This window comes from Cheilinus undulatus, linkage group 15 (assembly GCF_018320785.1).
Source record: "Cheilinus undulatus linkage group 15, ASM1832078v1, whole genome shotgun sequence".
Lineage (NCBI taxonomy): Eukaryota > Metazoa > Chordata > Actinopteri > Labriformes > Labridae > Cheilinus > Cheilinus undulatus.
This window is the reverse complement of record NC_054879.1, coordinates 23,413,340-23,426,732: the sequence shown is the minus strand read 5'-3', so window position 1 is coordinate 23,426,732 and position 13,393 is coordinate 23,413,340. Positions and strand designations below refer to the sequence as shown.

The 13,393-nt window shown below is 39.7% G+C and overlaps 1 protein-coding gene across 1 annotated transcript in view; it reads right to left on the bottom strand.

Moving 5' to 3' along the window:
- The window catches only part of kcnh3 (potassium voltage-gated channel, subfamily H (eag-related), member 3), a 221,102-nt gene that overhangs the window by 1,874 nt on the left and 205,835 nt on the right, over positions 1 to 13,393 (bottom strand). The window contains exons 12-14 of the mRNA XM_041807208.1: positions 1,579 to 1,835; positions 1,071 to 1,171; positions 114 to 166 (exon numbers count right to left, since the gene is read on the bottom strand). Of these exons, the coding sequence (XP_041663142.1) occupies positions 114 to 166; positions 1,071 to 1,171; positions 1,579 to 1,835 (411 nt within the window). The remainder of the gene's footprint in view (positions 1 to 113; positions 167 to 1,070; positions 1,172 to 1,578; positions 1,836 to 13,393) is intronic.

The following is a 13,393-nucleotide window of genomic DNA, read 5'->3' as shown; positions in this document are numbered from 1 at the left end:
TCTGTATTATGAAAAATTAACTTATCTATGTCTTAAACCAAACAAAAAGGAAAAATTTAGAACCTTTGTATAGAAGCCCTAAGCTTGGATATACAGGTCCCTTAAATACTCACCTCCTCAGTCAGTTTGGACACGCTCTGTTTGATCTCAGAGTGATCCCTGGTCCCTGCACATGAAAAAACAAGCAAACATTAATGATAATCCTCGAGAATTATCCATAGAGGGGCAAAAAACCCCACTGTATTTATGTTTGGACTGTGAAATGATTCAAGTTGGAGGTAAAATGCACTCAAGTTTGGCACTGACATACATCTTTGAATCGAGTTCTTTATTGGAGCATTTTCCTTTAAAACTTTTTTTTTTTTTTTACTGATTTCAACAAATTTATTGTTATAATTAGTTAAAACGCACCTTTAGACAGTTGTTACAGCCATTATAAAACAAATCTACTGCAGCTCACAGCTTTAATTAAAACCCCAGACAGACTGACAGAGACACTGTGCAAAGCAAGTACACTCGCTATATGTTGCTGTTATTACAGACATTAAACTTGGAGAGGAAAGAGGTCATGCTTTACCTCATGGATGTGCTACATTAATTACACTGGCACTAACAGGTGATGTTTGTTCTGTTACCTGGCTACTATTTAGTGTTGGACTGAAGCATGCTGATGACTGAGCTGCTGTCTGACATATCATTCTGTTACTCTATAGGTGGCATCAGTTATGGCTTCTGTGTGCACTACAACACAATCCATGTGTTTAAACCAGTGATGTAGGTGTTGCAAAAACCCATTCCATGGCAAAAATTTTACCGGTGTTGGCACTGCAGTGCACTGGTTGCATTGCAATGCACTGATCCTTTTGTAAATGCCCCTTTAACGAATAAAATAAACTATAGTTTACCAAGCATTAGTCCTGGCGCACCTTTTCTTTTGATCAATATCAACATGAACTATATCAGTATAACTAATACTGACTAACCAGGTCCCTTGTTTGTAAGATACTGATACTGCACATGAAAAACTTGATATTTTTGCAGCCCTTGTTTCAAATGCAATGAAATATTACCGTGGTATGGAGATGGCGGAGCTGCAGGAGAGAGGCTGGGGCTGAACTCAAACTTCTGTGATGACGTGGAGTTGCTCTCAGTTTCGATGCCGTCCACGAATCTATGCAGGGATAGAGGGATTAAAAAGTAAGAAGAAGAAGACGTGGAGAGAATTTAAATCAGTGAAGAAGAAGATAAAGTGTTGGTGCACTAATTACAGTGTGTTTCTGTGCTGGTCTGCTGCCTGTTTTATTTGTATTCAAACATTATACTCTTGTCTGTATGGAGGTTTGTTCACACTCGGCTGCTCTGGTTGTCATTAATCTGAGCACACATGGACAAATTCACTCTCCATGTGCTCCTCCAGTGTGAAACCAAAACACCTCCACCTGCAGATAGACGCTGTGATCCACCTGCAGCTCTGTTCCTGCTGTACCTGCAGACTGTGAAGCTCTCTCTTTTAAGGAGACAGACAGACAGTCTCCCTCCATCTTTCTGCTCTCTGCTCCTGTGGTTTGTGTTTAATACCTGGGGCTGAGCTCAGGTGGAGCACAGCTGAAGCTGACCACGGGAATCTGCAGGGTGGTGGGGCGGGAGTGCTCAGAGGGAGCACGGAAAGGTCTGGGAGGGAGGAGAGGGGAGCGGAGGGGTGAGCTGAGCCCCCTGCTGAGACGCAGCGGGGAGCGAGGTGCCCGGGACACAGAGTTCTGATCCTCATCACCTTCCTCGTCCTCACGGATGGAGGGAAGCTTCTTCACCAGGCCGCCGTTACTCTCCCAGTCGCCCTGAGAGGAAAAATGTTTCATACAACATGAGCAAGCAGAGGAATCACGTTAGATTTAGAAGAGGAACAGCTACAGTCTGTGGTAAATAAATAGAGTGTAGTTACATGATTTGACCAGTGGGGGGCAGACAGGCACAAGAGTTTGAGTCTTTTCTTTCATTGAATATTTGATGTCCTGTACTCAGCGTAGCTCCGCATCCCTTCCATTCACAGAAATGTGAGCAAGTATTCATGACTTTCCTTCAGAAATTACCATTCACTTCATTTAAGGGTTTCTTAGGCCCTTTTTTTTTTTTTTATAATTTTGACACAATTCTAAGTGTTTTTAAAATGAGATTTACTGGTTTAGTGGTGCAGAGTGTGTCTGGCAAATAATGAGCAATGCACTCTTGGTTTATTCTAAATTCTGCAGATTTTCTTCAGTTTGTACAGCAGTGTATGATTTAGTCTGCACATACCGTAAATGCAGGAAAAATGTATTGTAATAAGTAGCATTAAGAAAAATGTAAAGTTTAAAGGCCATACCGTGACACAAGTTTTAAAGTTTCTGAATGTTTAAATGATATCTAAAAGAATTGAATATTATTAAGATTCTCACTAATCCCTTTCACTTAGGCCCCTTTTATTGTCCTAGTCTAAATTTTCAGGTTTCACTCAACTTTGAGAGAATATTGGGACAATTTAGGCATAAATGTCAGTGTTGTGTAATCAAAGAAAAACGGTACCAAAAAATTCAACTTTTTTGTTTTTTTTTTAAGGGAAAAATCCCAACCAAACACTTTTTAAACTAGTCTGGCATAATTTTGCATTAGTCCTGTTAATTATTAGATGAATGTCTTAAACAATTATTGTTTTGTGTATTTTTGATAGTTTGGGGAGTCTTTAGAGTCCAGCTGACTTCCTAAAATGTCAACATGGTGTAACCACCGTTCAAGGGCCCATTTTGTTAATATTTTTCAAAAAGACCTTTTCAAAGGAAATGATGTCACAGAGATGAGCATCTGATGATCATAACTGGTTTATCTCAAAGTTGGTATCTTAAATTAGATACAGCCTAATTGGACATTTCTAGGGCATGGTAAGGAATGTCAATGGTCATACTGTATGTCAAATGGTATGACCCAAGAAAAATATATTTCATGATCTTTATTAAAAACATTATTTACATTAAAAGTACTCTTTTAAATCTTTATACCAACACCACAAGCTTCCATAGGTGTCCATGATAATGCCTGTTAAATTTGATTTTAGAGTGAAATGTCAAATGGTGTAACCAGTTACACCATTTGACACCAGTTAAAAATATATATTTTATCAAGAATCAGAACTTTGTGATTCTGATGAAATATGTAATAAGAACAAGCTTCTTATTAAAAAATATTTTCAAGAGTTATTCACCATAATTTTTTTAAGATGGGATTTATTCAGAACTTTATTATCTGATTTCTGTTAGGCTAGGATAAAATTATTTTATTGAGTAGCCTTTATGTTTGGGAAATGTTTGGTATTAACACTTCATTCCCTGAAGGAAATGAGAGGGTATCTCTATTACTGAAAGTATTAGGAGTAAAGCCCTGACTGTTGGTTTTACTTACATACCAAACAGCATTTTGGAGTACATCTTCTTGGAGTCTCTGAGTCCTGGAGTGAGTCCAGACTCTGGATCAGAGCCTCATTTGGGCAATGATGAAGAAAGTTTGTGGAGTGATTTGGAGGAATGCTGATCTGAGTGGTGCTCTGTTGTTAGACTTCTCTGCTAGCTGTCCTCTGCCTGTACTAACACTATGTTTGACTGTACTAGTCCAGAGACTGATGATAGCATCTGTAGTTGTCTCCTCAGATCTGCCCCCTTATGTCCTGAGGACTCAGGTGCAGAAGGGAGAAGGGTTCTTAGCTGATCACCACCAGTTGGATCAGATGGCGGGGTAGGCCATCAGACAGACCTGGTAATCATAAACAGGTTGTGAAATGAACTGAGAACATCAGGTGGAGGTCCCTGCCTGATGGTTTTTTTCAATTTCCATCCATACAAGAAGTTTTGTGCTGCTTGAGGGAGGTGTGGGACATGGAGACCAAGTGGTCCATATTTAAAGCTTCCATATTGGCAGCGGTTGCACCAAGAGGACCACTGGTACCTATCATTATAGCAGTCCAAAAACCCACTGGTGAAGGAGGTCAGCAGGCTGAAGAAGGAGACCTTTTAGGCTTGGCCTACTCTGGGGTCTCTGAAAGCAGCAGACAGGATGTAATGGCTTGGGGTTGGGTGGGATGGTGGACTGGCAGTTTTAGAAACAAAAACCCTGATGTGGGATGAATTTTATTGGGATAACTTTTAGGGTTCTCCAAGGATGTTCTGGAAAACCGTCAGACAATGAGATAAAAGCAGGGACTGGCTCAGGATGTTATCAGGAGTGGAGAACTGCTGGTCTGGACTGCTGACCCGAAGAACACTTTGAGGAACTCCTTAATCTACCTGGAGGAGTCCTACAATCATGTCTCTCAAGGGATCATGTGGGGTGTACCATGGAAATAGGAACCCTGGGGCTTTTGCTGTGAGCCATTCTGTCTCTCATAGTAAAAGTCATGGCTGTGTCTGAAATCACTCCCCATTCACTATGTCGTACACTATATAGCGAATTCGCCACTTTAAAGCAGGGTCCGAATTCCGAGGGAGGATTGTTATTCACTGCATGGTACAGTCATTCTATACCCCAATGCATTGTGAAAAGTAATGACTAGCCAGTGGTCACTAGCTGAGCAATATTTACAAAATGAGAGGAGCACAGGAACACATATTAAAACTTTTTATGCTTTTTTGTTTGTTTGATTTCAACCAAAGTATTTAATCTGTAAGAAAATATTGATATATAATGAAGTAACTTTTTCCCCTATGAGGATTACAAGACATGAGACCATCATCTTTATACAAAAAAAAAAAAAAAAAAAAAAAAAAAGATAATACACACAAAAGTTCTACAAACACAAAACTTTTTTTATTAGTCTTTAAATTTTTGGGGAAAATATGTTACATTCAGCATCATTTTTCAGTGAAATTATATCACTAATTTCAATTCTCAGCTGTTGTCATGGAAAATCTGCAAGCCGCTGTTGTGAAACATTTTAATTGTGAGATGGCGATGGCGTCATTTTTGTGTTTTGCAGTTGAGTACACTGTACAGTCCACTAGATGCTGCTCACTATAGAGACTATAGAGTGGATAGGGAGTAGGAAGTGAGTGTGCAGGTTTCGGACGCAGCCTATGTCTGCATCTTCGGTGCAATATCAGACACGTTCCTGGTGCTTGTCAGCCCCCTAGGGCTGTCCCATGTCAGTGATTCTGTATATGATTTTTAATGATCACACCAGAAGATGTGAGTTCAAGCAAACTATTTTTTTTTGACAGATAATTTTGTCAATAAATAAATAAATGAATAAACAAATACATAAAATCAGTTCAGTTGATCTTTTTGAATATTCTGTGTGATGTCAGTATCAAATTCTTCAACAAACATGGCCTTTAACCATGTCAGAACAACATGGTCAGGTGGTGTATCTGTTTGGTGTCAATTGGTGTAACCACGATTTTATTATCAAAATATGAAAATATACAGAAAAATAAATATGACATGGAAATAACTTTTCTACCACAAGAGGATCAAATGGTTTTAACCTTTTTTTTGCAAAATTTGCCACCAGTTATTTAGAAAATGGAGATATTTTAGACACATGTGCCCAGGTCAGTATGACAAATTTGCTTAAAAAAAATTAAATCTAAGGTACTTAGATAAAATCTATTATCATGAGATATTTAAGGATGAGTTACTTGTTTACATAAGTACCTTTGAATACACCTTAGGTATATAGAATATAAAATAAACACAATTCTTTTATGGTTACACCATTTGACATTTTCAACTCATTTTATTCTAATTTTTTGACAAAAAAAAAAAAGTAAAAACTGTATTTGAAAGTACACCAAACAACCAAAATACAAAATGTACATTCTAACAAACCAAATGTATGGTTAAAAAACAAGTTTGGGGGAAATTTTATTTCTTTCATTTTGCCAACCCTTGTTGACAAATAGGCAGACAGAAACAGAGAAAAGTAAAGGAGAATAAAAGGTCATATTAGAAGAATTACTATGGCTTCACTCTGCCCTTGAATGACACAAGCCTATCACATTTCTTTCTGCCTCAGACATTCAGCTCATTATCCTTGAAAACCATTAGAAATGTTGATTTTCCTGCAGTTTTATTGAAATGTACACACATATTAAAAAACTTGGTCAAACTATTCGCATGCGTGCAGACACCACTGATATGAGGTATACTGAGAGGTAGGGAGCATTGGCCACTTTGGCACTTTGCTGTGTCAACCTTGGCACTGTTGCTCAGGCCTACTTATGGCCATCCTCTAGGCCCAAAATCTCCAGGTATTCTCCCAGCTGAACACAGATATGCAAAAGAGACCTCCTAAAGAAGTCCCATTTCCAGCAACATTCAGCCTTTGCTATACAACATACAGGTTACACCAAGACGTTACCATCATGACAACAAGGGCATCTTAAAATCCCCCTCTACTCACACCCTGACCCAAGTCAAAATTAGCTCTTTTATGCCATGTGTAATGCAAGAAGCTGCTTTACAGCTCACAACAAGCTGACATAGCAAACTAAACACGAATGGACATTTTTTTTTTCCCTCATGGGTTAGGTCATAACCCTGCATGAAAGAAAATGGGAGGTATTCTAGTTTGAAAGCAATGAATCCATTGTAGCATGCATTGGAATATGAGGATGAAACAAGCTTTATGCTATAAAGGAGGAGGCTGGGGTGGAGGAGGTTAAGCTTTGCAGCATGGTGCATCAGCATTAATGCAGGCAGCAATCAGTGAGAAGTACGTCATATTTAAATACATCACTGTGTTGAGAAAAAGAGCCGTGACTGGCTATGGGAGTAGGGAGGCAATAATTAGGATCAGCTGGTCATCAGCTGATTACGGCTGGGCATATGACTGCCATGTCCTGCATGAACTAACGCTGAGCTTCATCACATATATTATAACTGATGTTATAAACTGCTCTTGTATATATAGTATATCCCCCAAAATAGCTGTTTGTATTTGCAAATAAAATTTAACTCCTGCTTCAACTTAACTTCAGGTCCAAAAGATTGCTATGAAATTATAATGCAGGAAGCAAGCTGACAGATATCTTTGAATATCCTGGAAAGTATGACCCTCCCTGCTTCGCCTCTAATTGGCTGACCCTGATATTTTAAGCCAACCACACAACAAAGGTGATAAAAGAAAAGCACATACAGAAAACTACTGAGTAATGTGCATGAAGTGATCTAGAAATGGGTATACGCTGCACTACACCACTGACCTTCTGCACTTTGTTAGTACTCTGACAGATTATTTTATAATGTATGCCTAAAAACACTGTTGAAAACATATAGTAAAGGAATAAACTTGTGTAGTAGAGAGAAACCAGGATATTTCTGGGTTAAAATATGACTTTTTCTCCTGGTAACATCTCTTATTTTTGACATCTCTGCGAGGTCTTTATGGCACAACATGAACTACTCTTGTCAACAGGGGAAAACTAATCGGACAAAGTTCCTCACAGCTGTCGTTGCGTTTTGCTGTTAACAACATGTCTAGAATGGAATATTACTCATTCATAAATAAATGAGGCAGAAGGGAGCACACTTAAACTGTGCACAGACTGAGAAACAGCGATGAGGAGTGCTGCAGAGTGGAGCAGCTGTCGCCAGTGTCCCTGCAGTCCTGAGACTTTAAAAGGAAACAGCGATAGAAGTTTGATTTCTCAGGTTGCTGACATTATAAGCAACTACTCATGAAGACAGTAGGAGTATGAACTCTTCCTGTGGCTCTCCAGGGATTAAATCCAGATGATGAAAGGTTCAAAACAAATCAGACAGAGTTATTATGACCCATTTAGTCCTTATTTCATTCAGCGTGAGTATGGTTATCTGCATCTTTGCCAGGCTGTAAAATGAGTCTGTTGGTTTTTATTTAATGCAGACTGCTGCGTCTGACTTGTACTCATCACTGTCTCCCCTAAACACACATAAATACTCACAAACACACTCTCAGCCTGCAGTCACACTCCCTCCTGCTCCCTCCATCAGTCCCGGCACTGCTTATGAGTTGAATAATTTAGGCTGACTTCACTGTTGATGCCGGGCCGGTGAAACTTCCACAAAGGATCAGCTAAACAAATCAGAGGTCTGGCTGTGTTTAAAGGGGGGGTGTGCACATTGTAGATCTTCTGTAAAATTAGACAACGAAAGGCATGGAGAAAACAAGAGAATATTTGGAATGAAACAAAAAGGTACACAAAAATGTGGAAATAATCAGAAACTAAGCAGGAGTTAAGAGGGAATAAAAGACTAACTGCTTGTTTACCTTCACCAGTGAATGAGCAATTAACAGCTTGGGAACTTTAGTATGTTTTCCTGATTGGATGACCACAGTGAGAGTGAGAGAGAGAGAGAGAGAGAGAGGGTAGCAGTGAGCAGCCAAGTAGAGTGAGTGAACCCTGGTAGTTGCAAAGCAATGATGCAGAGAAATAAGACATTGTTTTCTGATTGTTTCAAAGCAATAAAGCTCTGCAGAACTTAAAAACACATTTACACTAATGTGCAGGAAGAAGCAGGATTTTGTTTGACCGCCTGTGACTCTGCTCCACCCTCTTCCACAGCCTTTATCCCTGCTACCAGTTTAATCAGGTGTTTTTTTTAGCATCTAACGTTAAGATCTCCACCATACAGATAGAGAGCAGAACAGAGAAAACGACATCTCCTGGTCCTTGAAAGTTTTTCTTACATACCAACCTGCAGACTTCTTGTCAGTACACCTCAGAAGTAAACATTGCATGCTGTCTGGACATTAATAAAGTACTGTGCAGAACTTTTAGGCATGTTTGGGCCAAAACTTGTAACAGCCAGTAAGCCCACCTGAGGGCACCATCAGGAACACTGGCATGTAAGCAGGGGCCTAGGAAAATAACCAGTCTATCACATACACACACACACACACACTGTAGTCTTGTCCTGTTACATCACTTCTTATGTTGAGATCTCTCACATATCCTTACACCTTTTACTGCATGAAATAGTGCCATTACATTATATTACATTAATGTGGGAATATGTAAGGTTAAGATTTTGATTTTTTCAATCGGCAATTAGGTTACAGAATATCTCAGGTGACACAGAGTAGTGTAAAAGTAATGTAACTAATTACTTTTAACTATGAATAACTCATTTATTCCTTGTCAAACCAGCAGTTAGTTAATAATAATTACAGAGTTAATAAGCCATTTTTAGTGTGGGTTAACTCGTAGTAAGCTGATCATTTGCTATCTGGCTAAGTAGTAGTTTGTTATGTATTCATTACCTTAACTAATTACTCATTTATTCCTTGGTTAACCAGTGGTTAGTTATTTATTTGTTGCTTGATAACTATGCCAAATCTTATTTTACCTTACCGTACAGTGTTAGTGAATATTTGTTGATTTCTTGTCACTGATCTGCATCTTTAACTTTCAAGAATACGTTGGATGCACGTAGAATTATTGTTCCTACCTAAGTGTATGTATTTTGAGAGCACGCAGCTAAATGATTCGAGATAGATTTTTCATTAGTGACCTTAAAAGATTACCATTTATTTATCTTTTAATCAATTCAGGTAACTTTAAGGGGCTGTAATGCACAAAATACAAAGCAGTCTGTACAGCGCTGTGAAGAAAAGCATTTGCCCCCTTTCTGATTCCTGATTTTTTTTTTTGCTTATTTATCACTCTTAAATGTTTCGGATCATGAAACCATTTTTAATATCTCACAAAGACAAACCAAGTAAATAGAAAATGCAGTTTTTAAATTATGATTTTGTTTATTAAGTGGAAAAAAAATCCAAACCTATCTGGCCCTGTGTGAAAAAGTAATTGCCCCCTGAACCTAATAACTGGTTGTGCCACCCTTGGCAGCAACAACTATGATGATGATGAGTTTTTCACATCGCTGTGGAGGAATTTTGGCCAACTCTTCTTCACGGAATTGTTTTAACTCAGCCAGTATGGCTGAGTTAAAACAGTTAAAACAACATGGGCCGCACACCTTCCTAAAAGTTCAACTTTTGTCTCGTCAGTCCACAGAATATTTCTCCAAAAGTCTTGGGGATCATCAAGATGTTTTTTGGCAAATGTGAGACAAGCCTTTGTGCTCTTTTTTTGTCAGCAGTGGTTTTGGCCTTGGAACTCTCCCATGGATGCCATTTTTGCCCAGTGTCTTTCTTATGGTTGAGTCATGAACTCTGACCTTAACTGAGGCCAGTGAGGCCTGCAGTTCTTTGGATGTTGTTCTGGGTTCTCTTGTGACCTCCTTGATGAGTCGTCGTTGCATCTTGGAGTCGTTTTGGTTGGCTGACAACTCCTTGGAAGGTTCACCACTGTTTCCAGTTTTATCCATTTGTGGAAAATGGCTCTGACTGTGGTTCGCTGGAGTCCCAAAGCCTTGGAAATGGCTTTGTAACCTTTTCCAGATTGATAGATTTCAATCACTATGTTTTTCATTTGTTCTTGAATTACTTTGGATTGTGGCATGATGAGTTTCTTTTGAGATCTTGTAGCCTACTTCACTTTGTCTGACAGCTTCTAATAAAGGGGACATATTTTACCCCTTTAAGACAAGTTTATATTGTTCTCAGAGGTCCCCAAAAGATGCCTGTGAAGTTTGTTGCTGAAAAAACACTCTAGTATAGGATTTTTGCATGTCTAAAAACCCCTTGGTTTCAGCCCTGCTCAGAACAAGCCGTTTCTGTGTCTCTGGCTTTAAATGTTAATAAGCTCTCTGACTCCGCCCCTGACCACACCCGTCTCAGGAAATGGATGTGGCTCTCCTGATGTTACAGACACTTTTAACCAAAGTTTAGGACCTGACTGGGTTTTGAACCATTAACCTCCCATAACACCCACTGAGCTACCCAGCATCTCAGCAGGCAGCTAAGAGGATCAGTAGAGGAGCGTGGAACTTTCCTCCAAGCGGGGAGGGCCAACCAAACCTGGGGGCGGGTGCTTCCCATGTGACGGTGGAAGGGAATGGATTTTTCTGGTACTTGAGTGGATTGTGGACAGGCCAGGGGGACATATTTCTGTTAGAAAAGCCTGAAAAAGTGATTTTTGCATAATATGTCCCCTTTAAGTGATTACTTGATTCAACAAATCTGGTAATCAGGACTGGCTGTAGCCAGTGAAATTGAACTCAGATTTGTTAACCACACTTAATTCATGATTTAACAAGGGGGTCAATTACTTTTTCACACAGGGCCAAATTGGATTTGGTTTGGATTTTTTTTTACCCTTAAGAAATACAATCATCATTTAAAATCTGCATTTTGTATTTAATTGGGTTGTTTTTGTGAGATATTAAAATTTGTTTGATGATCTGAAACATTTAAGTGTGATAATATGCAAAAAAGAAAAAAAAAAAAAAATCAGGAATCAGAAAGAGGGCAAATACTTTTTCACAGCACTGAAAACCCTTGTTTTTAGAAGAGTAGTACAAATAGTTATTAACATTATGAGTTGGGTTTCGAATTGAAAAGAGGGAGAAAGAGATAGGAGGGAGTCGAGAAAGAGAGAGGAGAGAGATGTGACGACAAGAGATGGGAAGATTCATAGACAAGAGTGAGATGCAAAAAGAAAGAACAAGAGGATACAGAGACAGAGAAGAGAAAATACAAAAGAGAGAAGAGGGATGTGCAAAAAAAGGAAAACGATAATTGCTATTTAATCAAAGAACAGTACTGAAAAGTCCTAAAACCTACACACCCATCTGTAAGATCTGTTTTTGTACTAAGAAACTGCCAAAGTTTTCAGGCAATTTAGACACTGAACCAGAGCTGGTTTGCAATTTTTGGTTGACATATTCCTTTTTCCAGATGTGGCCCTGATCACCATTTATCATGACACACTACAAAGGACATAACCATTGATTGTCAGGGCCAAGGGGTCCCATTACCCTACGTCTAGGCTACAATAAGCCTTATAATTTGAAGTTGTACCCCAGAATTAGCAGGATATGACTGTTCACCTAATAATGAAATGACGGGGTAAAAAAAACAAAACCAAAATTGATTAAACTGGGTCTGACTTTCCTTTAGAGTCAGATAAATTCATAACTTCAGAAGCATCAGCTTACTCCTTCACAATAAAAGCATCCTCCTGCTCTAACACGGGGTGACTGCAATGAGTAATGAATGTTTTTCATTTCTCATCATGCAGACAAGCCAACGCCCCTCCACTTCCCCTTTTCCCCTCGCTCTCCCCTCTCCTTTTAATCAACTCTCCCTCTTCTCCCTCCATCCCTGCCTGCTCAGCAAACTCCCTCCTCCTCCCCCCCTCCCGTTCCACCGTAATGTATTTTTAGCTCTCTTGTTCTAATCTTAGCTCACAGCTCTGGAGGAAACCAAGGAGCGCTGTGCGATGTGGGGGCGTGATAAGTGTGCTCTTGCCGCGTGTCTGCACGTGCTCGGCTGTGTGTGAATGTGTGGGCGTGCTGAAGTTGTGTGAATATGTGCAATTGAGTCGGGCTGCGTGCAGACATAAAAGTGCAGGCGAGCATGTAAGTGGATGTATGTGAGGGGTGTGTGCTTGCTAGGATAAACATGAACAAAGTGCTTTTTTTTATCAGTGTTTGTACAGTATGTACAGGTGAACGCAATAAGCTTTGCTCCCTGCTATTTCAGCTGCAAGAGAAGATTGCAGGGTACATAAAAGGCTGTAATGTCCACTTGTTTCTGCAGAGAAGCTCAGTGCACCCAGTGACTTGTTTGTCTCATATTGTTTCCCCGATAGCTCCGGGGTCACAGAGTCCACCCTCAGCCTCTGAATCAGCAAGTATGGACTAGGAAAACACAACATCATGGATCTTTTGTTTTTCCATCATTTTATGACAAAATTTCCATACCATCCATCCATCCATCCATCCATCCCTTACCAATCCTGCTTGCCCTGTTCAGGGTTTGCCCAGCTGTCACTGGGAGAGAGGCAGAGTTCACACTGGACTGGTCACCAGTCAATCACAAGGCTGACATACAGAGACTAACAAGCAGTCACACTCAGATTCACACCTACTGAGCCACCAATTAACCTGACGAGCTTGTCTTTGGACTGTGGGAGGAAGTATCCGGGGAGAACCCACACATGCACAGGGAGAACATGCCACCCCCTCTCACTTAGAAAGGAACCTTCTTGCTTTGAGGCAACAGCAACAACCACTAGGGATATGATTTTACAGTAATTTCAGTACTTGAGTATTTGAACAATGTTATCATTGGGTATTATTGACAAAAAAACAACTACAGTGCACACAGACCTGCTGGTGCCCCAAAGTGTTTGCAACCTGGAGAAACCATTCCTAAAATTCTCTCAGACTAAAACTAGCCTATAACTTTACAGTACTGGAAAATATGTTTGATGTTGATAGATAGACCCATCTTTGCAACATTTGGCTCTGAGCAGCAATAAGT